The sequence below is a fragment of the Siniperca chuatsi genome, linkage group LG3, assembly GCF_020085105.1.
Source record: "Siniperca chuatsi isolate FFG_IHB_CAS linkage group LG3, ASM2008510v1, whole genome shotgun sequence".
NCBI classification, from domain to species: Eukaryota; Metazoa; Chordata; class Actinopteri; order Centrarchiformes; family Sinipercidae; genus Siniperca; species Siniperca chuatsi.
In genome coordinates this window covers 19,355,616-19,381,490 of record NC_058044.1, presented here as the reverse complement: position 1 = coordinate 19,381,490, position 25,875 = coordinate 19,355,616, and the positions used below count along the sequence as shown (strand labels likewise).

Below are 25,875 nucleotides of genomic sequence, written 5' to 3'. Positions count from 1 at the left end.
ACGCAGGGAGGGAGAACAAGCAGAGACACATCACTAATTAAACCCCTGCTGTCCTGCAGGAAAGACAGAAAGCCAAGTCACTACTGATAAGGCACAGAGCTGCTAATGTGTGTGTGTGTGTGTGTGTGTGTGTGTGTGTGTGTGTGTGTGTGTGTGTGTGTGTGTGTGTGTGTGTGTGTGTGTGTGTGTGTGTGTGTGTGTCTTAGAAAATATATTGTAATGAGGTCCTTGGAGTGGAGAGAAGGAGTCTTGGGGGTCCAAAACAGACACACACATCCAGAAAAAAACACACCCAGAAACTCACACACTAAACACACAAACACATTCACACACACACACACACACACACACACACACACACCAGGTTGAGGGATGCTGAGGGAAGTGAGAGCCGCCCTCCGTCTTCCTCCATTATGACGGGCAGATGATGAAAAGACCCGTGTGAAGAGGTGGTGCAGAAAAACTTGGACAGAAACAACCAGGGGACCCCAGTTGGACCCAGATATTTCCCATTTCCATACATACACACACATACAGTGGAGTATATACCCACACACAGTAGAGCCACAAACTGTATCAGAAGTGTTGCTGTTAATAATGCATGAATGTGTCTGTGGTGGTGGTGGAGGACCGGTGTCTCGGACGGCCGGCCTTAATGAAGTTGGGCATGTCTGCCTCACTCTGCTGCCAGAGAGTCATGAATAAACATCAGCCGGCTAATTAAACTCAGCGCTGGCAACTGTACTCATCAGTAAACAAGCGGCAGCGAGGGGTCTCACACATGCTCACAGGGATTTGCAGGGAATGGAGGAATGGTAATACCAAGCCTTCACTATCTGTTTAGTACAGTTTGGACTCCGGAGATCAGGCGAGGACGTTGAGAAAAAGAGCTAGATACAGAAAAAGGGAGTGAGGAGTGGAGAAGTATTTGCGTAAGAGATAGAAAAAAGACAACTGGAGCGAGGTAGAAAAAGGATGCAGTGTTTGACCTCATTATCAGAGAAGTTTAAACTCTCACCTTCTCGCAGTCTATGGTGGCTCTGCATCAAGTCAGATTTCAGTCTTGTAAACGCAAACAAAAGATCCTGGAAATGACAACTATATACTACGGCCACAGAAAATACTAATTTCTGATTGGCCAGCAGATGTCCATTAAAATTGTACAGTAGTTTAACTGCCGTTATAAATAAGTGCACAGGGTACAGTAAATAAAACATGAGGTAACCATAACAAAAATAGTTCTACCTCACAAGTTATTAGTTAACTCTCACAAGTGAAATCAACCCCATCATGACTTGAACTGACTGCAAATAAACTAAAATTAGGCTACAATACAACATATTTAATGCAAAATAAATAAAACATGGTCATCATTTACCAACTATCAAATTAGTTTGTTGTCGATAACTGGAACAAATTCTGCAGAAACCCATTTGTTTCACACTAATTTAACCTTTTATTTTATTTCCTCCACAGCCTGCAACTGTAACCTTCACGCCCGAAGGTGTCGTTTCAACATGGAGCTGTACAAGCTGTCGGGAAGGAAGAGCGGAGGAGTCTGCCTCAACTGTCGCCACAACACAGCTGGACGCCACTGCCACTACTGCAAGGAGGGCTACTACAGAGACCTGTCCAAACCTATCTCACACAGGAAAGCCTGCAAAGGTACAGTGCTCTCATTCTGTTTTTCCACATTTGGCTTTTGACATTTCTCAGAAAGCTTTAAGACTGCTTTTGCAGCAACGTGATTGGAATTTTTTTAAATTTCAATTGCTTACCAAGCTAAGATAGTAGAAGAAGTCAGTCCATAGAGGGAAAAATTTAAACATACATGTCGTACAACAAACCAAATATCTGATTTAAAAAAATTGTGAAATATTGCTCTTCAAACTTTCATCAAAATATTTACCATAGCAACACTTACATACTCAATACCAGCCACTACTGAGATTATTGAAGTCTGATAAGAAACAGTTTTAGATGAATTACAGGAAGTGGGGGAAGCCAGCAGTCTTTTCATTCCTGAGCCTGTCTCGCCCTCGTCTCTGTCAGCGGAGATGAGTTGGGGGTCCGTTGGGATTGTGGAGGTCTTGTGGTGGTGGTATGGGCGGGTCTCATCGACAGTTGAGTTATTTGGCTTCGTACGAGGGGTGTGTGTGTGTGTGGGGGGGGGATGACAGGACACGCAAAACAAACAGAGCTGAGGTGTGAAGTGATCCCCGGTGAAGGTCAGAGACGAATGAGAACCCAGGAAGATCGGTGGAAGGGCTGCAGGACAGAGAGAAAAGGAAAGGAGGAGGCAAAGCGAAACTCAGGTTCAGAGGGGTGGCAAAGGAGTGAAAGATGGGAAGGAGGAAGGGAGGGTAAGAAGAAGAGGAAGAGAGGAAGGACAAGAGAAACACGCCCCCACGCAGGTGTGCTCACCACTAAGTGCTGGATGAATCGCCTGCCATCAGCCCTCACCGTAGCTAATAAGGGTCAAAGAAAGGGGGTGATTGAAAAGAGAGAGGGTATGTTTTCTCACCTCTTCTATAGCTGCAGGGAAAGATAACAGGAGCTGAATCCCTGTGCAAACAAGCCCAGAGACACCTCAGAGTCACTCAGTATAGATACAGCTTGCACACACATACACAGAAATATATGCATACCTGTTTGAGGGGTTCAGAGCGCTCACTTCCAAAGGCAGTCCATGAGGAAATATTAGCTGTTTGCTGACAGTTTAATCCCGAGTTTTCTCACATCATTCACCAGGGAGTAAATAAATAAACTGACCAATCAGTCAGTTTGACAGAAGGCATGTCTGAAGAGTAAAACATCTGCAAAGGAATCTGATGTTCAGTTGTGTTTTATTCAGCTGTACTCATCACTAATACAAGTTATACCACTCTGTCCTCAGTGGTATAATGGTGATCCCTCAGTTCCTAATTTTCACCTTTTTCCTTTGCGTTTGCCATGATGACATGCTTCATGCTGCTGTAACAAAAACATTTACCAAACTAATGCAAAAGAACGTCACACATGTTGCATTTAGTCTCATTAAATTCCGGACACCCAGCGACCATATCAAGCACGTTTCATTCTCTGCATGAACACAACTTCATAACAAAGCTCTCTGACAAATGCACCCATTTATTCACCCCTCCAGCCGCTCATGAGCGATATTCCTAAACTGACATTAACACCTTCCGTGGCTTTGGGCCCATTCTCCTGTCGAGCAGGAATGCAAACACACATTCATCACGATGGGACGTTGTGTATCATTAACCCCTATCCTCCGCTGCATCTCCCAGTCTAGCTAATTGTGGAGATTTAACCTCTTTTTTGTTGTTTTTACATCCCTTCTCATGTGTCCAAGACTTGATTCTTTCAGCATCCCATAACTCACTTTCATGGTTTTTTTTCCCCATAACAGAAAAAGTTAGTGCCTCAAGGTCCTGCTGTGCATTTCACCACAGAATTAAGACTTGTTAAATCTGTTTACTTGCACTTGCAGACAAAAGATACAGTTTACGATATACAGTAGACAAAATATTAATGTAGAGCAGAAAAGCATAATAGCTTTTGCTTATTAGAAAGATCTATGACAAAATACAGCGAGTTGTTTTTATACTGTTTTCATATTCATGTCTGGTAAATAATTAAATCATACTTGAATTAGTTATTATTTTATATTAGTTATTATTGACTGTATTATTTATCATTATACTACAATTTTCTCTAATGCCTTACAAATTTCAGATGATGGAGACCTTCGCATTTTTAATCAGCAAACAAACGATTAATCCAGCATATTTCTGATGATTACAGACTGGTTTTCATTACTCTTTTGTTGTTTACACTCGTGAGTTTCTCAGTTTGCTACTCGCTGAAATGAGAGACCTTGGAAGCAAGCAGGCAACATTTGGGTCACCAGAAGAGAACAAATCCATGATTGGTTTTGTTGTAGAACCTAATTAAAGCAAAAGAACATGAGTGAAAACCGCAGTTCACGTGATGATAAAATGTTTTTTACCATAACTAGAAAACAGCCTGCCCGCAGTAAGAAAAGTCAGTTTCCACTGATGTGGAAATCTGCTCTCATACGACGATGATGACTAATTTGATGTTAGGAAATTTTGGATAAATGAGTCATGAAGTGAAAGTCAAAACAGCAAGTCAAAAGCTGTGAAAAATGCACCTGGTATGGACCTCTGGCATGTGGAATAAAGTGATCATGTATAGTACATGTGCATCTGGATATGTGGGGCTGGCTCTGTATTTTATATCTGTAAAGTTTTTTGATAACTAGTGCTACTGATGTGGAGTCTGACAGGAACTCTGCCTCCTTCATCTGTCCTCTATGCATGGATTCTGTCTCTGGGCAGGCTGCTTTTCACATCTTTTCTAACTCGGCCTGGTGCTCTCACTCTCGCTGAAGGAAACATGCTGCTAATGTGACATGTGCATGCAACATTTAGTCAATTTAGATAATTAATCATTCATTTAGTCATGTAATGTTCAAGTAAAAATGCCAAACATGCTCTTCTCTTAACGTCTCAAATGTGAAGATGTGCTGCTTTCCCTGTTATTGTATGAATATCTTTCTTGTCTTTTGGACAAAAATAACAATATGAAGACTCCTACTTGGGCTCTGCAATGGCCATTTTTCACTATTTTCTGACATTTTAAAGACCAAAATATAAATTAATTAATTGAAAAAAATCAATATTGAAAATAGTCATTAGTAGCAACTCTATTTATTATTCTGATCATCATTGATGCCATTCTCATTACTCAAAATCAGCCCTGCCATGCACATTTTCACCATCATTATTAACCTGTCGCCCAAAAATACATCATCAGAACATCAGTGTTTGTTAGTTCCATGCACCTTTAGTGGAATTTCACAACAATTAAATATGATCTATGATAGTATTATTGTTAGATGTAAGATAATGATAGTCCCATAGGCTCATAGCAGGAGTGCAGGCATGTCATATATAACATCAGAGTCTCCAAACTAGTGAATACTAAATCACCTCACTCACACTAGAAACTCACTTCTGAATCCTTCACATTCTCTGCTGCTTCTCACCGAACTGAAATATAAACACATTTCATCATCATTTATAAAATTGTCAGCTTACCCAAACGGTTTTGTTCAATTTAATCCATGAAATTTGCCAGAGTTTATGCACCTCCCACCTCTCCCAGCCCTGTGTAATTATAAGCAAACACTGTCCAAGTTCTACTGAGGTATTCAGTTACATCAAAACAGACTTAACAATAAAGGATCTGTGGTAATTACCCCAAGCTGACAAATGATACGAAGCATGAACTGTTTCTTTTGCCAATTAAAACATTTTTGCTAACTATATTTGGAAAGTTACAGATGAAGACTTTAAAGATGCGTGTCATTGTATTACATGGTCTCTCTCTCTTTCTCTCTCTCTCTCTCTCTCTCTCTCTCTCTCTCTCTCTTTCTGTTAATAAACGTACCACACACAGCTTTATCCCCTACGTCAAACACCTATATGTGCTGTCAAAGCCCTTGCCCTGCCAAATTCTCTCAGGTTTACCACATCATAACTCAAGATAATTCAATGAAACTCAAACCGCAGAACAAATTTCTGTCCACTCCTCAAGCAGCATGAGCGCTGCACTGAAGTGACAGCAATTAAGAGGTTTGGTTATTTATTGAACTCAAAGAGTTTTGCTGTGTGGCTTTTGGAAGAGAATGAGCGCCGTAGGAGCACGGGGAAGGTCGAGGAGCACAAGAGTTTGCTTTTATATGCGTAATACAATCCTCCCCGAAAGCAGCTCATTTCCATAGGAGGCCATTACGAGTAAAAGAGAGCAGCGGGTTATCCGCTGCAGAGTGAGCTGTGCCCGGTGGCTGCATTTACATGGGGAAATTTATAACTTCACTCCTCATTGAGTAAGAGTGTAAACACAGAATACGTTTCAAGCTGCTCCTGTTTGTATCTTTAACAGTTTGAAACCTCTGAATAAAACACACTGAGTGTATTTGACAGAGAAATGCATGAGTTTAACTTAAAAAAGGTGATAGTGAGATTTGAAAAGACCAAGAGATGCAGCACTCTGGGTGGTCTTTGAACACTTCTGATATATAACTGAGATAAAAAAATGTCACTCTACGTAGAGTTTAATCAGCTGTCTGTTATCCCTGTTTGTCACCCTGGTACTGATTTTAAAAGCCTGTCTTAACCTTATTTTAAAAGTTAAACATTTGTTATTTTCTTAAGAAGCCATGTTGATGTGGAGTCTACAGTATACTGAATGACAATGATAACTACACAAGAGGTCTTCGCCAAATAATGAGCCCCCGCTCTTGATTAGTCCTCCTCAGAGGACCATCTAAACTTAATAAAATCAAGCTTGAGCAGGTTGGCATTGGTTCTGTGACTGATGGATTGAATTCAGGCCTTCACGTTCGAATCCGAACATCAACCATCATATAATTACATCGGTCAGTGGTATGATGAGGAACATATTTTGCATACAGAGGGAAATTATGCTTTGATTGAGGGATGGTCTGTTTTAATCAGAATAACATGCTAAAAAACCGACTCCCCTCTCCTCAGCATATGTCTTCCATTGACACAGTAGGTTTTTTTATTGACCACATATAAAATGTTTTCTGCTTGGGATCTGAAAAATATTGTTTTTTATGACTTCACTTTTAGCTTTGGATTTCCGTCGGGTGTGCTGATATCTGCGTGTTTTCAATTAGAACAACACGTATGTCCACTGTTGTGCACCAAACATCATACACAAAATAAGCTCATGTCCAACGTTTTAGGCTCGCTCTGTGGCCAAAAGCATGACTGTTCAGGGCCATTGCAGCCTATTATTCTGACTAATCAAACACTAAACAACACAACAAGCAAGACACACCCTCTATTAGATAAACAGTGATTAGAGAGCTGTTTATGTATAGTGCAACAACCCAATGACAATATCTCTTTCTGCTCTCCAAAGATACTTGTGGAGGAGCAGAAACCTAATTATAATAGAACACAGACTCGGGTAACTTGGCTTCACTCCAGGGCCAACAAATTATTCTTATTGGCACAGAACACACAAACCAAATGGGGGGAGTGGAGTTCAGACTTCAAACACCAGCTTTATGGTAAACGATTGGCAGAGTTCAAAATTCTCCCATTGTGCAATCTCAGACTCGACTGCCTGCCTTTGAAAAAGCCTTCCACTCTTTCCATTAACCAAGAACATTTTTCATTCTTTTATATGCAACTCCCGGCGCCAAGAGCTTCTTTTAGTGTTAGGAATACTGTCTTCATCTAGAAACATGACAGTTACACAGGAATAATTCCAAATTCAGCTGTATGTTGACCACAGGTTCCCTTATATACACACACTTACACTTCTTATCCTAAACTTCTGTCACTTTTCCTCGCTGGAAGTGTTGAAACAAAAAGGGCCTCTTGCTCTCTTGCCCATATCTCCCTGAGCCATCTGTAATAGCCATGAAGCAGAGCACACAGCCACTTAACCGTTAAGTGGACACACACTTAAAGCAGAAACTCTCACTCACACCTCCAGAGTAAGCCAGTCCTTTAGCCAACAGGTGGGTCATCCAGCCACGGAGTCAGACAATATGTCATCCAAGCCGGACAGCGGGTCAGGCAGTCAGTCAGCCTTCCAGTCGATGGGGAGGACCAAATGTGGAGGAGGAGAGGGAGGCTGAGTGTTTCCCACCTGCAGACCATGTGCTGTGCACCTTGATTTACTGGCAGGCTCGAGGCTCTGAGCTGTGGTTACCAGGCAGACGCTCATAAAAATATAAACTGAGCTCTCTGAAGCTCCAACCAGAAACGCACTTTGCCCTCCTGAGCCTCAAACTCCTCTGACATACTCCTAAATTTACAGGCCTGAAGTAGTGCTGCACCAGCCTCCACACTGTTTATTGGTGTGTGTGTGTGTGTGTGTGTGTGTGTGTGTGTGTGTGCTGTTCCTCCCACTGAGGTAGACACAACTAAGCAATGGTGACAGATTGGTCTGATAAAGGTACCAATAGATACACACACTTTTAAGGAGGCTTCTCTGAGTCTGATAAGAAGGGCGAACACAAGTACTCACACATACACAGAGGAGAGATAAGAGCAGCAACAGAAGCTGAATCACAGGAAACAGGCTGTAGAGATATAAGCGAGCGATAGAGAGTGTGATAGAGAGGAGAAAGGAGGTGGCATACTGAAACCCAAAATTATGGACTTCACCCTTAGGGTCTCTTGTAGTACTTCACTTGTTAAAATATCTTATAAAGCAACAACTATGTTGTTTCCAAGAGTCCAAGGTCAATCATAAAGAGAGCAGATTCGGTATTACATTACCACTTTACCACTATCTTTTCTCTGAGGCTCGCTGTAATGTGGATCTCCCAGAAAACATGTCTCTCATAGAGCCTGGTTGAATACCAACCTTACCAACGTTCTAGGTCAAAGTAAAGATAAAGAACATATTACATTATAACTCATAACACTCAAACAGACACAATCAAATAACATCTGTTCCTGCACTCAGATTACAAAGTATTAAATTAATACACCGTAGAAACCTGCGGTTCTGATTGTATGCATAAGCTTCACTATTAATTAAAAGTTGTTTTGACATTTATACATATTAAACACTAATTTCAATGCAATGGGCCAAAGTGAGCAGATTGTTTTGAAGCTGTAATTTTGTACTGTGGGCTGAACTGTCTGTGTGGTTAAAAACAAAACGGGCCAAACCACTAAATACCCCCACAAACCACAAAGTACATAATTCAGCTTCGCCTTTGAAGGCTTTCAGAGTAACAAGCGACACAATGCAGAAAAAAAATCTTTAGGGAGGGGCAGCTAATGAGCAGAGCCGGCCACACCCTGAGGCTGAAAGTCAGCATCACTGGTTTTCAATAGGAAATAAACAGAAAATAACACTTATGGGGTGGAGAGTATAGTGGTGAGAGTTTGGTGACAAGCATTTTCGGCTTTGTCGGTTTTTCGAGTAAAGAAGTGGAAATGGTGATAGATTATCAAGACTATTCTGGGCTGTACGGACTGTGTTTAAGACTATTAATTCAACCTCACTACTATTTATATCCAAAAATAGATGAAAAGAAACAACTCTCAGACAACTATTATTCAACACCGATTTCAAAACTGACATGGGGTTTGGCTGTGAAATAAATTAAGGGCTTGGATTGGGGAGAGCATTTGGAAACTGATTACATTCCTGAAGCATATGTGTTCGATAGACCCCCCAGTTTGGGAGGAAGTGTGACAGACGTATTGGGCTCTCGTTCAAAGCCCAGCAGAAATCAAAAACAGGCAATTAGGATTATCCTCCATTATTTTATCATTCGGTAAATATGCACAACCCTTTCTCTTTACCTCACACTTACAGCTGCTGTCCCACAGAGTGCTCACACACTGGTGCACACACACCAAGGCCAAACAGCCAGAGTCACATGCAGAACACAGACACATTGTAGATGTGATGGTTACATGCTAATTAGCTACGCCAAAATGTTAAGAAATGTCTATAGACTTACAGGATGTGTTGCTTTTTTTAGTCATGATTCCATACTCAAAATGAGCGCTGTGGTGTTGGACCTGAGTAAGTTCTGTCTCTCTGTGCACGCCTCCACCTGTCTCTCACCACTCTATTATTGTTGCCACCACTGCTGCTGTTGCTGCTGTGTACCCACCTGCACTCTCTATAGATAGTATATGTTTGTATTTCCCCACGTGTGTGTGTGTGTGTGTGTGACCACTCACTGTGCCTCTCTTTCTTCCTCTGTTTCCTCACAGCATGTGATTGCCATCCCGTGGGTGCTGCTGGCAAAACCTGTAACCAAACCACAGGACAATGTCCCTGTAAAGACGGCGTGACTGGTATCACGTGCAACCGCTGTGCTAAAGGCTACCAGCAGAGCCGCTCGCCCATTGCCCCCTGCATAAGTACGTGGAACCAGTCTTTACCATATCTGCCTCACTGTAGGACACTGTTGGCCTCAGGTCTATTGCACACATTTGAAAGTGAGGGACACACCAGACACTACGATCTGTGCTGATACACACATGTGCATATTCAACACATACTAATACGGTACGCTACACACACAAACACACACTGTAAAAGCAGACACTCCTACGCTGCTTAAATCCTCTCATCCTTTTCTTCAGACAAGTGCTTAGTGTCCGACTGTCGGTTTTCTGACCAGTAAATCTTCTAGCTTAAATAAACACACCATTAAACTGAACCTCAAGGTTATGGCAGTGCAGCCTTCTCGGCTTGTTGGGCTCCATAAATCTGAGTAAAGACCCAGAGCTGGCCCAGCATCTCCAAGCCCCAAAGTGTCTTAGATAAAAGTGCACAAAGCTTTGGGTTGAATTACAAAATCAATCTTGTTCTCAGCATCCAGTGACCATTTCTAAGTCAAAATATGCCCTTGTGTTATAGTCAGAATGATAAACAATATAATATTGCCTAAGGGAAGGCCTGTAGTTGAAGACTTAAAGCTGCAAAGGACAATTTGTGGATATTTATTGGCTCTTTTGTCTCATTCTGAAAACACATTTTAATTGGTGCTCTTGCCAATGTAATTAGATACTAGGAATTAAATGCTTATGAGGAATACATCTCTACACAGATATGCATGACTGAGGTCCAATAAAGGAATCAATTAAATCAACTTATCAGATATCTTTGATTCCTGGGAATGTCAAGTAAGAGCTGAGGTGTCAAACATGCAGTGATCCCTGTGAGATGGAAGTAAAGTCCCTCTCTGATGATCACTATGTAGATTAATGTTAAACAGCCCTCTGTTAGATTCAGCCATAGTGCTTGCCAACTTTCATTTTAATAGAGAGTCATATTATATCTTTGACTTTGTGTACACCTTCCAGCGCTGTCAGCCATAAATCTACACGAGTCAATTACGAGAAACAGGCTTATTATATAAACTTGCACGCTTGGCAGTTGAATACTGATGGAAGATTGCTGATCAACAACAACATCAGTGAAGGGACCTGTGGGCTTCAGGCGCCAATGTTTTGGCAGCAGTTGTTTTTCATGTCATTATATAGACCAATTCCTCATGGGAGAAGGCCTCATTATGTCCAGAAGTCAACAGCAGGCATGCACATCATTCCACAGATTCTGATTTATGGTGCACAATAGACATAAATGTGTACATTTGTACGAAAACCTGATTTTACTTGATCAAAAAGACTTGATTCTTTCTTTCTTCCCTCATACACACAAAGTCTTCACCTTTGCACAGCTGGGACCACCACTGTTGTGCACCTCTTTCCTCAGCGTGTCGACCTCTTTCTTTGCATGTGTCTTTGATACATCTCTGTGGTTTTGCCTTTTGTCCTCATATTCCCCCTCGCTGCTCTGTGCAGACTTTTTGATGAGCCCCTTCTCTCCCTCCTGCCCACAATAACAAAAAGGAATGATGTGTTATGTTTTATATCTTCTGTTGCCATCCTGCTCCTTTGGAGATAAGAGGGCCGTTCTTCATGCATGGTTTCTCTGAGTGTCAGCTTCCTACCCACTTGTGAATACAACAGAATATGGAGGAGGGCTGAGAGAATCAAGTCTTTGGACAATCATACAGCTCTGTTGTAATTTTTCCACAGCAGCTGAGTACAAGGGAGGAGTATGAAACAGAACAGAGAGGCGGGGACACAAAGGTCCCAGATCGGATGTGAACCAGGGATGTTCGCCACCTATCAATTAAAACAAACATTATATTTCAATATGAAAATCCAACATCTGATTGGTTTGTAGAATGCAGGAAGAAAGTTTATTGGTCAGATATGGAGATGTACGAAATGTGTGGATGAGGAGCTTTGACAGCATCTGAGGGAAAAGCTTTGAAATTGGACAAGGATTGAAAGTGACAAGAAATAATAAATATTCAATAGTAGGGAAATAAAAGAGCATTAGAGGAAAACAACTTTCTTACTGAACTTCACAAAAAATTTATGTACATGTTTCACACGTTGAACCCCAGATCATACAAATTATTGCCTTATGTATTTTGCAAGCATTTTATGCCCTTATTAGGGAATAGACAGAAGAGCACTTAGAAAATTAGGGGGGAGCCACAGAGAATGCAGCAAAAGTGGAATTATGGATGTTGCAGTGTCATGGTTAGCGTCTTAAACCCCTTGGCCACCAGCATACCACGTTACTTTTTGATAGAATCTATCAGATATATCTTTGTGTGAATAAAGAAGAAAAAAGACACCATTCTCCATGTCAGTAAGGTATTTAGTACATTTGCTGCCTACCATCAACCATAAGAATTGCGCATTTACACTAAAAGCTTGTCTGTTGAAAAAAATCACAGAGCTTTGAGCAACTCATGGCCTTAACACTAGTATATATTTTTGGTTCTTTTAATTGTTTTACCTTAATCCTTCCTTATCAAACAAGCACATTTACATACTGTACTGGCATACATGCACACAAAGTCAAAAGTACATGTATGGATGCACATAATAATGAAACTTTCTTTGTGTCTATGTCATGTTTTCCCTGGGAGTAGAGATTCCAGTTGCACCTCCTACAACCCCATCCACCATTACAGAGGAGCCATCAGGTGAGTACAGTTGAGAGTCAAACATTTATTTTATTTTTTCTTATATTTATCTATATGCTACACATCCATAAAAGCACATCTGGCCTTGAGGGAAAGATGAGGAGAATATTGTGGAAGTATGTTTAAATGGATATGGGATTTTTCAACACTTCCATGCCTCACCACAATATTTTTCCACAAGTGTAAAAACAGACTGCCTGATAAATTGGACCCCTCTTGCCTTCCCCCTCCTTATTAGGGGTTCATGAATATTAAATCCATTAGCAGCAACCCTGGGATGTGCCTCCTTTAATCTCTCACACTTTCACAATTAATCAGTCTAACTGCGGCACAGTGGGGTGTTGGTCTAGCATACAGGAAGGGGGCCTGGCAGTTTGTTTGATTAGATGATATTTTTTCATCTCTCCAAACTCCCTCTTTCAAAGTCCGATGCAGTGAAGTGAGGGAAGGACTGACCGAGGGACCTGGATTTTGCAATTTAGCGCAGGATTCAATAGCACTTTTTTCATTGGTTCACCAGATGATCAGTGTTTGAAATGATACTGTAACATTGTGGCTTTTACTGTCTTATCTTTGAGAACGGGATATGACATCAGGATTAGTTGTGGTACATCAGATACTAGAGCTGGATGATATGACTTAAAATATATATAACAAAAAATTGTCAGAATGGGTTCAATAATGGTAAATGTAACTATGTAACTAACTGTGTACTATCAGTGCATGAGATTATATTTCTCATGCCAGCTCACTTCTGATTTGTTTAAAGCGATGGACTGGACTGTGAGCTTATTTATTGGTTGAATTTTAGGTTATATGTTAGTGGTTGTTGTAGCAGTTGAACCCTTTTGTTGAAAACTGTGATATGTGTAAACTTGGAACAGTAAAAGATTCATACTGTTGGTATTCAATCAATATGTGATTCGAGATTATGACTGATAAACTCTGTAATTTACTGAAATATAGTTGCACAGTTCATAGCAAAAATTCTGCAAATGTGAAGCACAAAAACTTGCATCTTGTGCTTAATAAACAGACATACCTGTGTAAACTCTGTTGGAATAAGTTCAACATTTTGTCTTTTGAGCTTATGGTGGAAAAAAAATGAGTCATCTGGCATTGCATGTTTGCTCTGTCTCAGCCACGACGTTGCAGGAGGCCCAAGGTATACATATATGTGTGTATGTGAGAGTGTGTAAGAGGCTCCTGCAGCTGTTGTTGGGCCCTCTGAGGTCCCTAACGTTCCCTGGACAGCTTCGATTGACAGCACAGTCAGGATACTGCTGGTCCCCAACCTTCCTCCACTTAATTTCTTTTCTCCTTCAGTCTCTTTTCGCTTTCCTCCACTTCCTTCGTCTCCCTCTGTTTCACGCTTTGTCTTCACATAACACTGTGGGTGGTGCCGAGCTAGAATATCTGGAGTTTCTCTGGGCCCCCTTGTCAGGAATCTGTCCACTTTTGGGGTGTAGGAAATTTTCCTCACCTCATTGAGGGATTACTGGATAAGTGAGAGAAGGACCTCAATTACGTTATCAACTTGAATAAATGCAAACTTGATCAGCATATTTATTGCTTTTCTGTATTTCAACACCGAAAAGTTTTTTTGTATGAAAACTATACCCTTACCTCTCCCTCCAATTCACTGTTGTTATGTGAAATCTTTGCCTGCAGCTACATCATGGTTTAAGGCTAATGATCCCATTGATTAAACTGTGTCACTGAACTAATGTAAACACAACCTGAAGGAGACTGTGTAATGACTCAGATCATTTAACTATACAGATAATCTAATCGTGACAGAGTATTCAGTTCCCTCTCATATGTATAATGGGCACAAGACTGTTCAGCTGAGAGAGGTTGAAATCAAGCAGATTGCAAGGTGGAGCACCTTGATGGACGTCCTGCGTCGGCCATGTCAGAATCATGGGTAGCCGAGGGTCCCGCTGGACCACCCGGGCTTGAGGCCAAGAGGAAGCATACATTACCCCCCGAGCCTCCTCAGAAGTTTGCAGAGCAAACGCACCTCTTGTTTGGCCTGGTATTTGAACAGCTATGATATCACCTAATATGTGATTGCAAACAGATGTGGTGATTATATCAGAGCAGCGAACAATATTTTCCACCCCATTAATACTACCTGCACCAGAGTAAATATTAAAAATATACACTATTAAAAATTACAAAATTATTATTATTATTATTAGTAGTGGTGGTAGTAGCAGTAGTATTGGTAGCAGTAGTAGTAGCAGTAGTTGCAGCAGCAGTAGTAGTAATAGTAACATAATGGGGGGGGGGTTAGAATACATTTACTCAAGTGAAAGGAAAAGAAGAAAGGTTGTGGAAGTAGAAAAAGAAGAGTGGAAAAGAACAGGGGTAAATCGGAAAACCATAAGAAGAAAAATTAAAAACATTTTCATCATTACATCAGAAATTAGGAATAATTTCCTGTAGAAAGTAAATTTAGAAATTAATGCGAAAAGGGGAAAACACAGACTCATGAACACATGAGTGTGTGTATTATATCAGGGGGTGTTGGGCTGACAGCTGTGAGGCAGGTGCCTCAGTTGAACGAAGGGGGCGTACGTATTTTTTTTTGGGGGGGGGGTGAATGGAGGGCGTGAGGGAAAATGGAGTGGATATTAATTTGTCTCTTGCAGCAGGGCTCTCCCCCTTTCGACCACACGGAGGGCTGGAATGCATGGAGAATACCTCTGATGGTGTGGCCCAGACAAAACACACATTGTGCTGGTAGGTCACGGATGGTGTGAGTCGCCACTCCCATGGGTCGTGACAGAGACGTCTGCACGGCAACAAAATGTGGAGGAGATTAACCGCTGATGACCTGTCCGCCCGGGCCTGTCAGGATACACAGGATGTGAAAGTAACTAATGATGATGAGGAGAAGGAGAATTAGAGTGACGATGATGAGGCTCATAAGGGTAACGAGGTTCAGTCTTATGTGTGTGTGTGTGTGTGCCGAGGATGGAAGTGATCAGAATCTGTGGCAGACCCCTCCTTGGATTTTTTGGACATGAGTCTTGCTTCACACACCCTGTTCAGTACACGCCGACTCCACTCTGTTTTACAGTCATATCAACGTTGGATCTTATTACACCACTTCATTGTATGTGAAAGTCAGAGACGAAATAATGGTAAAAGATATAGAACAGCACAGTATCAAATTCTCATTATCAATATAAATATTTCCATGCAATTTACTTTTTGGTGCCCAAAACCATTTTTAATGACATGAAAACCTTGGCAGGGTTATTTCCTCTCTCCGTGTCTATGCTTTGGGTGATAACCAACAGGAGTCCCCGCTGACTCATCTGAAACTCAGAAGGAACAGTAATAGAGGATGACCCAGCTCATCAGAACTGATTGCACACCACCCGAAAAGTAAAATCTCAGATCACTTCAAGAGCTCTAACAGCCTCTTCACTGGCTGTTGTCTGCTGAAAACAAACCATCTTTTACTCTCTGACAACACAATGAGAAAAGAAGTGGGGGACTCTTCTTTGTCTCTTTCTTTCCTCCCTTCTCTCTCTGTCTTTGCTGGACAGGATCCAAACTCACGGCTCTGGTGCGAGCAGCCCAGCACAGAGCAGAGAGGAACAGAGCAGGGCAGCACACTGGGCTCCATAATCTAATTACATGCTTTATTTGCCACAATTTGTTTCTCAATCAGTCTGGTTGAGGGAGAAAGCCCTCCCCCTGGGCCGTCATTTACACCTCCTTGTCTTGCTGCTGTGGTACCACTGATAGCGCCCTGCCTCTGTGGCCATGTTCACACTGAGTATCTTGTCTCTAGATATATCCAGAGTGTGTCTAGATCTAGTTGATCTAGATTGCTGTTCACACCTGGCTTTGACTCGAGAGACCACTTGTGATTTCACTTGCCTGGGTACATTTGATTTTATATGTCCGGAAACTGTGTGTATTCAGCCATAGCACTACAGAGGTGGGGGTGGTTATTTTGAAACATGCACCTTCAACACCTTTTCATAGTTGTCATATCAACTGTAATAGAGATGTGTTGTATAAGAATTTTATTAATTTGGAAGAAAAAAAGTTGTTATTGAATGTAGTCAGTGGGTTGTGCAGAATCTTCCAATATTGACATTCTTGTCTGGCGATAGGGTTGCTTAAAACATTTATTTTTTCTGCTAACTTCTTCTGTTCAGATTACCCAATATGATTCTAGTGCCAAGTGTGAAGAGGATCTACATCTGGCCTGCAAGGAGACCAGATGCCCTAAGTGAATGTTCAGACCGAAAATAGGCCTGTGTTGGTAGAGGCATTTTGCTCAAAGAAATACCGAATTCCAGTTGGAGTAACAGATTAATGCATTTAAAGGATTATCAGAAACCAAAACACTGCACAATGTTTTATAATACTCAGAGACAGGAATTTACAACTTTAGAAATTTCATCACGGCGGCAACTATTTTATCTTTCGTTGCAACAATCGTGAGGTAAACAGCATAAATACGGCATTCACATTAGAAAGTAAAATACCAGGAATGTTCGCTTGCACGTATTTGATTGGCCAACACAGCGCCTTTCCAGATGATGTTGCGTTGCATTGTGTTGAGCATGGTTCAACTTTTTTGCCGGATGACCCCGCCGGAGCCCTACCCATTGGCAACCCCGCTGCATCGCCGGACTGGGTTTATTCAAATGAATGAGGGAACTCCATTTTTTCATGCAGTGCTAAAGTCGCGGCTTAAGGAATCAGGGACCTTAAAATCTCTAAATGTTAAAATTATTATTGTGTAGGAAGGATTTCTTCTTGACTAAAGGACAAAACACAGCCTGGCACTGGCTCTAGACTTTGCAGTGTGTACATATTTCTAGGCTGAATTGTTTGCACACCAGTCCTGTTCTGTAGTTGTCTTTAATTATGTAAAATGATGATGACGAATGAGAAATGTGTCTTTTTGCATGTTCCTGCTCATTGCTTTTGTTTAAATCTTATGATAAACTCTCCATTATTTCTTCCGTTTTGATGTGTTGGATCAGTGTGCCATCGTCTTGTAGATTCTAGAGAGATGTTGGGACTTGGGATTTGGTAGTTGTCGCTCATCATTTTACTGTGGCCGTTTTTGTTGTCTGAGTTTTGATCATAAATATTTTCAGCTTTTTTAGGTTATAGTACATGTTCCCTATGCCCTAAATGATGTTGAGGGTCAGTAAGCAAAGCTGCAGTGGGTATACAAGCTTCTACACAGCATTGTCTACCACCATTTTTATATTTTGGGCATGTTTTACTATGTACTACTGTACTACTTATCTAACACTGGCTACCGAACCTAACCCAGGCCCAGTTTTGCTTCTGTCCATAGTCACTGTAAAGCTTTGGCTCATATACATATAACTGTACAATACTGTATTCTGTCTTGAAGCAGCTTTAGTAACAAGCATCCCAAATGAAAACGATCAGCTTAAAGGGTTGTACAGCACTTTGATAGAGGGGGCAAAGGTCCACCTCTCAGTTACGCACTTCTCAGTGCTCTGAAAGGCAGGAAACAAAGCGCTGTAGTAACTACATCTACTCAGAACACCCAAAGCACATTTTAGCTCTGTGCTACAGGACTGCTCCCTACTTCCCCTGCTTGTAACGCGCGCACAAAGGGAACATTTGTCCTCACGGTAGGGGACTGCCTGGCCCTAAATGGGGATCTCGGGGTGCTCTCAGCAGGGCCCAGAGCTGTGTCTCAGGGGTACACTAATGGGGAACGAAAGGCTATCAAAGGGAAGTATCATGATGTCTTCAAGGGGGGTTATGAGAAAACAAAGCTTCCTTTCCACAGCTCCCCCTTCGATCATTTACATGGTAATCAGGTGCAGCTCATATAGACTCCTCTGTTTCATTTACTTTGCCTATTTTTGTTACTCTCTCTATTTACTACTACCAGTTCCAGCTTTGTGGCCTTGCTAACTAGCGTGTGAGGCTACCAGCTTTGGGTTTTTTGCTGATTTTACTTAAACTCCTGGTCCTCCTCTTCTTCTTCCCACCCCCCTGATCAACTTCACTCCTGTCTTCTTTTTTTGTCAACCTCTCCACCCCTTCGCTCTCTACCAGTATCCAATCTCCCGCCTCCTTCGCTGCATTTTTTCTTGTCATGGTGTTCCCCAGGCAACCGCATTCAAACAGAGTATAAAGAAGAGTAAAGGCATGGAGCAAAGATCTGCTCACAACAATGAAGTTTGTTCATATTCAGGCTGCCTGAAAGCTCCAATCCTTCTTCCACCACCCCGTCACTCTCCTCCACTACTACTCACTATCCATCCATCTCTTGCTCGCTCCTTCCTTCCTTCCTTCCTTCCTTCCTTCCTTCTTTTCTTTTACTATACTCATTACAACTTGCAGCACTGAAGTGTAAACCAAATCAGTACTCTGGATCCAATTTATGCCAGTTGGGAGACAGCTAAAGGAGCAAGGGGAAAAAAGGGAAAACACTTTTTTTTTTCATGATATGGCCTCACGTCACGTTATTTTGGCCCACACTGTATCTGGCATCGTGACAGCATAGCATGGGGCAATCACTGAAGCTATGTACTCTTTGGATTGCTGGGGCCAGCAGAGTGGAGGGAGGGGTATACGGTTACCTGCTTCACCTCCTGGTAATCTATCATAAAACCGATGGTATATGCATATCCTCGTGGATCTATTTGGACAAGGAGCGGGGTTAGTTATAATCTGCTATGAATGTGTGGTCAGCCCTCCACAAAAATACCAGCATACTTCCAATAACTAAAAACACAACAACCAATGGAGATACAGTTTAGTATAATGGTGTGGAAGAGAAATGTGTTTCCTTGAATACACACAAACTTCAATACAGCGCTGTCTGACTTTATTTCTGTCCACATAGTATGCCTACAGTATAAGACTTTTCTTTTCTCCATTTTGAATCAGGGTAGATTTTCAAATGTTCACTTACCTCCACCACACATGGAATATACAAACTTTAATTAAGGCTCTACATGATTTTGTGCACGGAGAATGTCTTCAACATTCTTTAGCAAATATAAAATGTTCTGTTTTGAGGTTGTTAATCAGATGATAAATCAAGCTGAAACCAACCTTAAGTACTCACTTACTAAACTACCTCATATTTGAGTGTGTGTGTGTGTGAGCTTCCCCACAGCAGAGAGCTGTGAGGCGATTTGGGTGACCCCTCTGCCTGCATGAGGTATTTATTTGTTCACGGCTCCAGAGTGGACACCCCACCCCCCCAAAAAAGGGTCCTCTGCCTAACGCTTCATGGATGGCTAATTTTTCCTTCCTGACCTCCCTTTGTGTGGCATTGACCCCCTTCACACCCCCCACCTTCCACTCCCTCAAAAAGCTGCCAGCCCTCAGCACTCTCTCCCCCCCGTCCACACTGCAATAAATGCAAAAGCTTGACATGGTCCTCAGTGGGGCCTTGAAGTGATCCCAGGGTTATTTTTTTCGGGAGGTCGGGGGCTAAGGTGACAAGCGAGGTGAGATTTGGAGGGAGGTGGGGGTTGAAGCGGGTGGAGGGTGGTCTGCACAGGCCTGAATCATTCCCACAGTCTGACAGGGAGTGAGTAGGTAGATGGCAGTGGTAATTTGTATTTCTCCTAAACTGCTGCTGGTACCATCAGTTCCATTCAGAGGTCCTCACCATCACACATGGAGTTTGTAGACATGGTTGGAGGGTAAAGTGCCTCCACCACAACCAAAACATGCACCCTTAATAACCTGTGGCCCCACAGCAGTCCCATTAGACTAGAAGTCTGGTCCAGTCCCAAAAACGCACAATAGAAATAGAACATGAGGACAGTTCTCCTAAAGGTGGTGCTAAAGAAGCTGTCTAAAGTTTCAAAGTTTGTTAAAACTCTGCCATACGTGCAAATGTAGGCTGGACTCCCAGCTCATCATAGTGTGTTTAAATTTTATCACCATCTTTAGACATGTAAAAAGAATTAGATAATTATTATTATAATTTATGGAAACAGTTTCCTTAATGTTGAAAGGGATATTTACCTGATTTTTTTTTTTTTTTTGCAAGGACATGTGGTAGATGACTTACGGTAAATGTAATCCATTTTAACATCTATAATAAAAAAATAATGATTATTATTAATTACTTGAGCAATTGAGTATGCATGATAAATTATTTACATTAGAAATAAGAAAAACAAATCAGATTTTGTGTTGTGTGTGAATTTAAAAACAAAACCAATGTCTTAGTTTGTAATAAACAGTTCATTCTTTTTAGTTGTTATTAATTTGTATTTTGTCAAAGAAATTTTTTTTACCAAAATGTATTTGACAAAATTCTGGGAACAATTTTACAGATTTTCATGAAAATTAATTTTAAAAAATGCTATTGCTTTGCAATTTACATAAAGTTGTAGGTCCATGTTTTTTTTCTTCCGTGTTCTGAAAATTGCTTAACGTGAGACTGTTTTTAGTCTCCCAACAAATTCACAAAACTCTTTTCCCCATTGCTTAAAAGCTCTAGCCTCCTAACTGTATTTTCTCCCTTCTTATTCTTGCAGACTGCGACTCTTATTGCAAAGCGTCTAAAGGCAAACTGAAGATCAACATGAAGAAGTACTGCAAGAAAGATTACGGTGAGTCAACAGACAACACACAGTCCATTTTAATGATGTGGATTAACATTCTTTTCTACAGGAAAGCTTAAAAACATGTGGTCTGATGGAAGAAACACAGTTTCCTTTTTCACTGACTTGGCTCTGAATAAAAAAGCAAGTTTCTTATTCTGCAGTAACAAACAGCATGTGTCAAACTTTTTGAAGGCAGTAGAATCACTGTCCAACACACCTTCCAGAAGCTACATGTTTTTTGCTTGTGATATGCATATGTTTACTCTTTTTGCGCCAAGTCCTGGGACCTGAATATTTTCCATCCCACACATCTCAGTCCAGCACGTTGCTGGTGAGCTGCTATAGTTTACAGGGGAGGCATTTTACTGATGGCTTACTCCAGCTTTCTGAGGACAGAGACAAAGGATCAAACAGAAGACAACAGATCTTCAAGGAGGAAGAGAGAAGCAGACAAACAGAAGGAGAGAAAGGGTGCTTGAGAGAAAGGGCAGGATAAAGAATTAGGCAGAGGTGTGTGTAGTGGTGGTGGTGGTGTGTGTGTGTGTGTGTGTGTGTGTGTGTGTGTGTGGGTGTGGGGGGGGGCTCCGAGCTGCCATTTAAGACCCAGGCGGATAAAGCAAAGACAGTGTGACGGACAGTGGGTGCTCTCTAAGAGAGCCTCATTAAGGCAGCCCACTTCCCCCTACAACCGAAGAGTTTTCTTGCTGCATTCCTGTGACCGTCCGTCCGCCACACCATTCAAGGTGTGGATAAGACGTATGACCTCTCCCCTCTTCCCCTCCCTCTGTCCCCTCCCGATTGAAGTCAGGCTGCTGAACCGGTCAACCAAGCAGTGGCATCCTGCAGCATACCTCAGCAGTTTGACGGACAGGCCTGGGCTTTGTTCTGCAGGGATTTGGAGGAGTTAGGGGGTCAGCTTATAGACATCGCCTCTTCCACCAATGCCTACCTTGCTGCTGATGTTGGGAGAAGAGCCTTGCCTCTGAAATATGGATCAGCTCATGCATGAATGTGTCAGCAACATGGCTGTGTTCATTTCTTTGGTTTGGCCAAATAGCAGACAATGTTGTTAACCTTTCAATAGCAGGTTCAATTTGTAGTTTAAATAGATAACAAACAGTAAGTTTATCAGTAGACCATTTATGTTACACCTGAATAGTAACAGCAGACAGCATCCATTCGAGGGTGGAGAGGTGGAGAGGTAAAAAGAGACATCAGGATGTGCTGCTAGAGAAACCATCACTCAACATGTTACTGAGTACCCTCATGTATGTACATCTCTCAAGACTGAAGCCAGGAGAGCCTCCCACCTGATTTGGCAGGTGTTGTGCTTGTGTGTGCAGTGTAGGGGATCTGCTGGTACTGATGGCTGAGATAATACCAAGCAAAAGACAAATGCACCAATGCACCAATGTTTACTGTGTGTAGATGCAGGGTATTTTTATGTGGGGCGGGAGAGATAGAGGCAGAATATGAGAACAATTAAGAGAAAAGGTATTTGAGACAAGAGAGAACCCCAAGTTCATTGGAGTTTATTATAAGATTCTTTTCATTGTCTTGTTAAAAATGGCGTGCAACTGATTATGTCTACACATGGACAGCAATTATATACAGGCACAGATTTAATGTATTAATATATAAAAGAACAGCAGATAATTAGTCCTGCTCTCAAAGTAAATACATTTTAAAACCTATGCTGTCTGATTACTATGTTTGTCCCTTCAAACCTTTGTAGGTTTTTAAGATTTTTTTATAATCAGGTTATTGTTAAAACATTTCATTTAATCCATCTGTCCACCATTAGTTTTATATGCTACATCATCCTCTGTGTAATCCACTTTCTCCTCGCCTCGCCTTGCCTTCACCAGGGGGGCTTTGTGCTGGCGACGTACATGGGAACCATTAAGCTCCTTGTCATATCCATCCTTAGTTTGAAACAGCACATTCAAGATTTGTAACCAGACCAAAACAAGATCCCTGTACAGTATTCACCACACATGAGCTCAGCGAAGCTGATCGAAAAGTCAAACACAATGTAAATCTACAGGATAAGTTGAGAGAGCCTTAGCTTTGGACTGTTTTGAAAAGATCAGCAGGGGAGCTTGGCTCCATGCTGCGTAGGGAAACGATGCTACAAGCTTCTGTGGTCAATATACAGACGCACATAAAGAATCGCAGAAGGGAGCGGGGTGTAGAGAGGGGGTGGAAATGTCTGATCTCAGAAAAATCCCTGGTATACAATTGTAGGCATACAGTGATTGTTGACTAAACTCAAACAGAGAGAACAGCACCTGGTGGCAGCTGGTAGGTGCCGAGGTCACCAACAGTTCACACCAGGTCAGCCACTGAGTCCCTATTGACACACCCCACAACTGGGGTGAAAATTATCTACAAACACTAGTTGAAGAAGGATGATAAAGTACATAGCAAACAACATCCCATTAGAGTTGCAAAGTGGGAGGAGGTATTTTGGGTGTCTCTGGTTCCAGAAGTAAAAGTACCATTCATTTTCTACATTGACAATGTTAAGGTGACTCACAGCTGGAGGGCTGGTTAAAAGATGAACAACTGGGTTTGAAAATACAAATTTTTTCGATAAAAAGTTGGAGGTGCAAGCTTGTGTTCATAAAAACGTAAGGTGAACAGTTAACTATGACTCCAAAGGTGCATTTTAGTAAAAGAAAACATAAAAATCACAGAACTAAAAATTATGTTGTGTACTACTGGTGGTGGTGGGTGGACGCTAAAGATTACAGAAACTGACAAAACTATCTGCAGTGGAAATGGCTCATGGGTAGTGTAGTTTTTTTGAGCTGTCTGCCTTGACAAACCATCAACACATTTCTCAGGAACAAAATTTAAATAATTCAAACTGGTGGTCATAACATAAACATACAGTATATGGTCGTTTTATAATCCAGGAGACTCCCACAACAAAGAAACATTTTAAATGGAAATTCAGAGTGAGGGAACCAGCGGTTCCTCCCACTTTGCAACTCTATAACCACTTTTAGACTGTAATTGTAAAAGCAAGGCAAGGCAGACTATATATATACAGCACTTTTCATACACAGAGGAAAACCCAATGTGCTTTAGAAAATATTAAAAAGGAAAGAAAGGGAAAAAAGAGGCATTCACAACCACTATCACAACAAGCACGCAGAAAAGTGCATACACAAACTATTCAAGATACAATACTCATTATTATGCTTTTAAAAGAAGTGAATCTCAAGGCCTCAGAAAGCTTCACCAGCTTTTGAACTGACCCTGGATGCAGCAAAAATACCAAAAGAGTATTGGAAACTAAAAGTGTAATCTAGAAACAGATGTGTTTTTTGTTTCCCAAGTCAGGAAGTTTTAGAGTTTTAGATCTCCACCATTCATAAAGTGTGACTCCCAAGGCGGTGATCCAGCATGTGTGGTTAAAAACCTCTTCATACTGCCATGATGTTCAGCTCCATTAGCTCGACACTGAAGGTGAAACCAGTGACCCTGTAACACAGTGGTTCATTTCAAAAGCTGTCCCATAAGTACAGGAGAAGTATAATGGAACTTAATAGAGATCGGTCAATATAATACATATTGATACATGCTGGGTTAGAATCCAGCAGCCCTCTCTTTCCTCCCTCCCTCTCTCTGAGGACCATACCAGTTGATTCATCATGTGATATCACTGAGTGTCTTTCCAGCTAACGTCTCTAATAGCTCTACCCTGCCTCCTAATCACATTACAAATCACACTGCTCTGTCAGTACTAATGGACATAATGCATGTGGAGCTGTATATCACAGCTGGACCATAGACCGGCCTTTTCCACTGAGGATAAAAACAGCATTTAAACCACATGAGTGTGGTTTAGTGGGATTTACAGAAAATTGGTGCCCATTTACCAAGGTTTTTCCGTGATCTTATCACCTCTCTTATTTCTCAATTCATTACTTGCTGTCCAGTTGATCTGTCAGTATTATCAGCAGCTGATACTAACTTGATAACAAAAAATTATGATTGAGCCACTGTCAATACCCACACCATGCTGGATGTTCCCTAAAGCATTCCTACTGTGTTTATTCTGTGCAATATATTTCATGTCCTGTCAAAAATGGAAGAAAGTCATCTAATTTTCTTTTAATTTTGTCATCTATATTTTGTGTTTTAAAAGTCTCTTGAATATCAGAAGAATATCCAACTTGTAGGGACGTCCCGATCAAGTTTTTTTTGGCCTCGATCCCGATCCGACTCCTTTAACTTTGGTTATCTGCCAATACTGAGTCCTGTGTAGCCTATTAAATATTATTTTTCACGAGCTACTTGATCCAAATACTAAACGTCCTGGATCAAAAATATTAAGTTCATAAGCTTAAATTATTGATATTGATATGAATGAAAGTTTAACTGAGAGAATGTGGCTCCTGAAATAGACGTGGCGTGATCCGCTAGAGAGAAGACGTCTCACTCTGTTGGAGTTGTTGGAACTACAGGAACACTCTGAGTACAGACACCAGCTTGCAGAGAGCACTTTAACCAGATAACAGACAAGTTTCATTCTGGCCTGACATCAAGTTACTCACAGAATTAACATGAAGTAGTAACAGCTGATATGATATGCTGTAGGCGACGTTTGTCATATTAACCGGTGAAAGTGACGGTTAGCGA

The 25,875-nt window shown here is 41.4% G+C and overlaps 1 protein-coding gene across 2 annotated transcripts in view; it reads left to right on the top strand.

The window, feature by feature from the left end:
• ntn1a (netrin 1a) overlaps nucleotides 1-25,875 on the top strand; it is a 63,003-nt gene that overhangs the window by 31,655 nt on the left and 5,473 nt on the right. The window contains exons 3-6 of one of the 2 annotated variants that reach the window (XM_044189797.1): nucleotides 1,477-1,665; nucleotides 9,816-9,965; nucleotides 12,566-12,619; nucleotides 21,154-21,228. In XM_044189797.1, the coding sequence (XP_044045732.1) occupies nucleotides 1,477-1,665; nucleotides 9,816-9,965; nucleotides 12,566-12,619; nucleotides 21,154-21,228 (468 nt within the window). The remainder of the gene's footprint in view (nucleotides 1-1,476; nucleotides 1,666-9,815; nucleotides 9,966-12,565; nucleotides 12,620-21,153; nucleotides 21,229-25,875) is intronic. The other variant, XM_044189798.1, reaches the window with a different exon arrangement.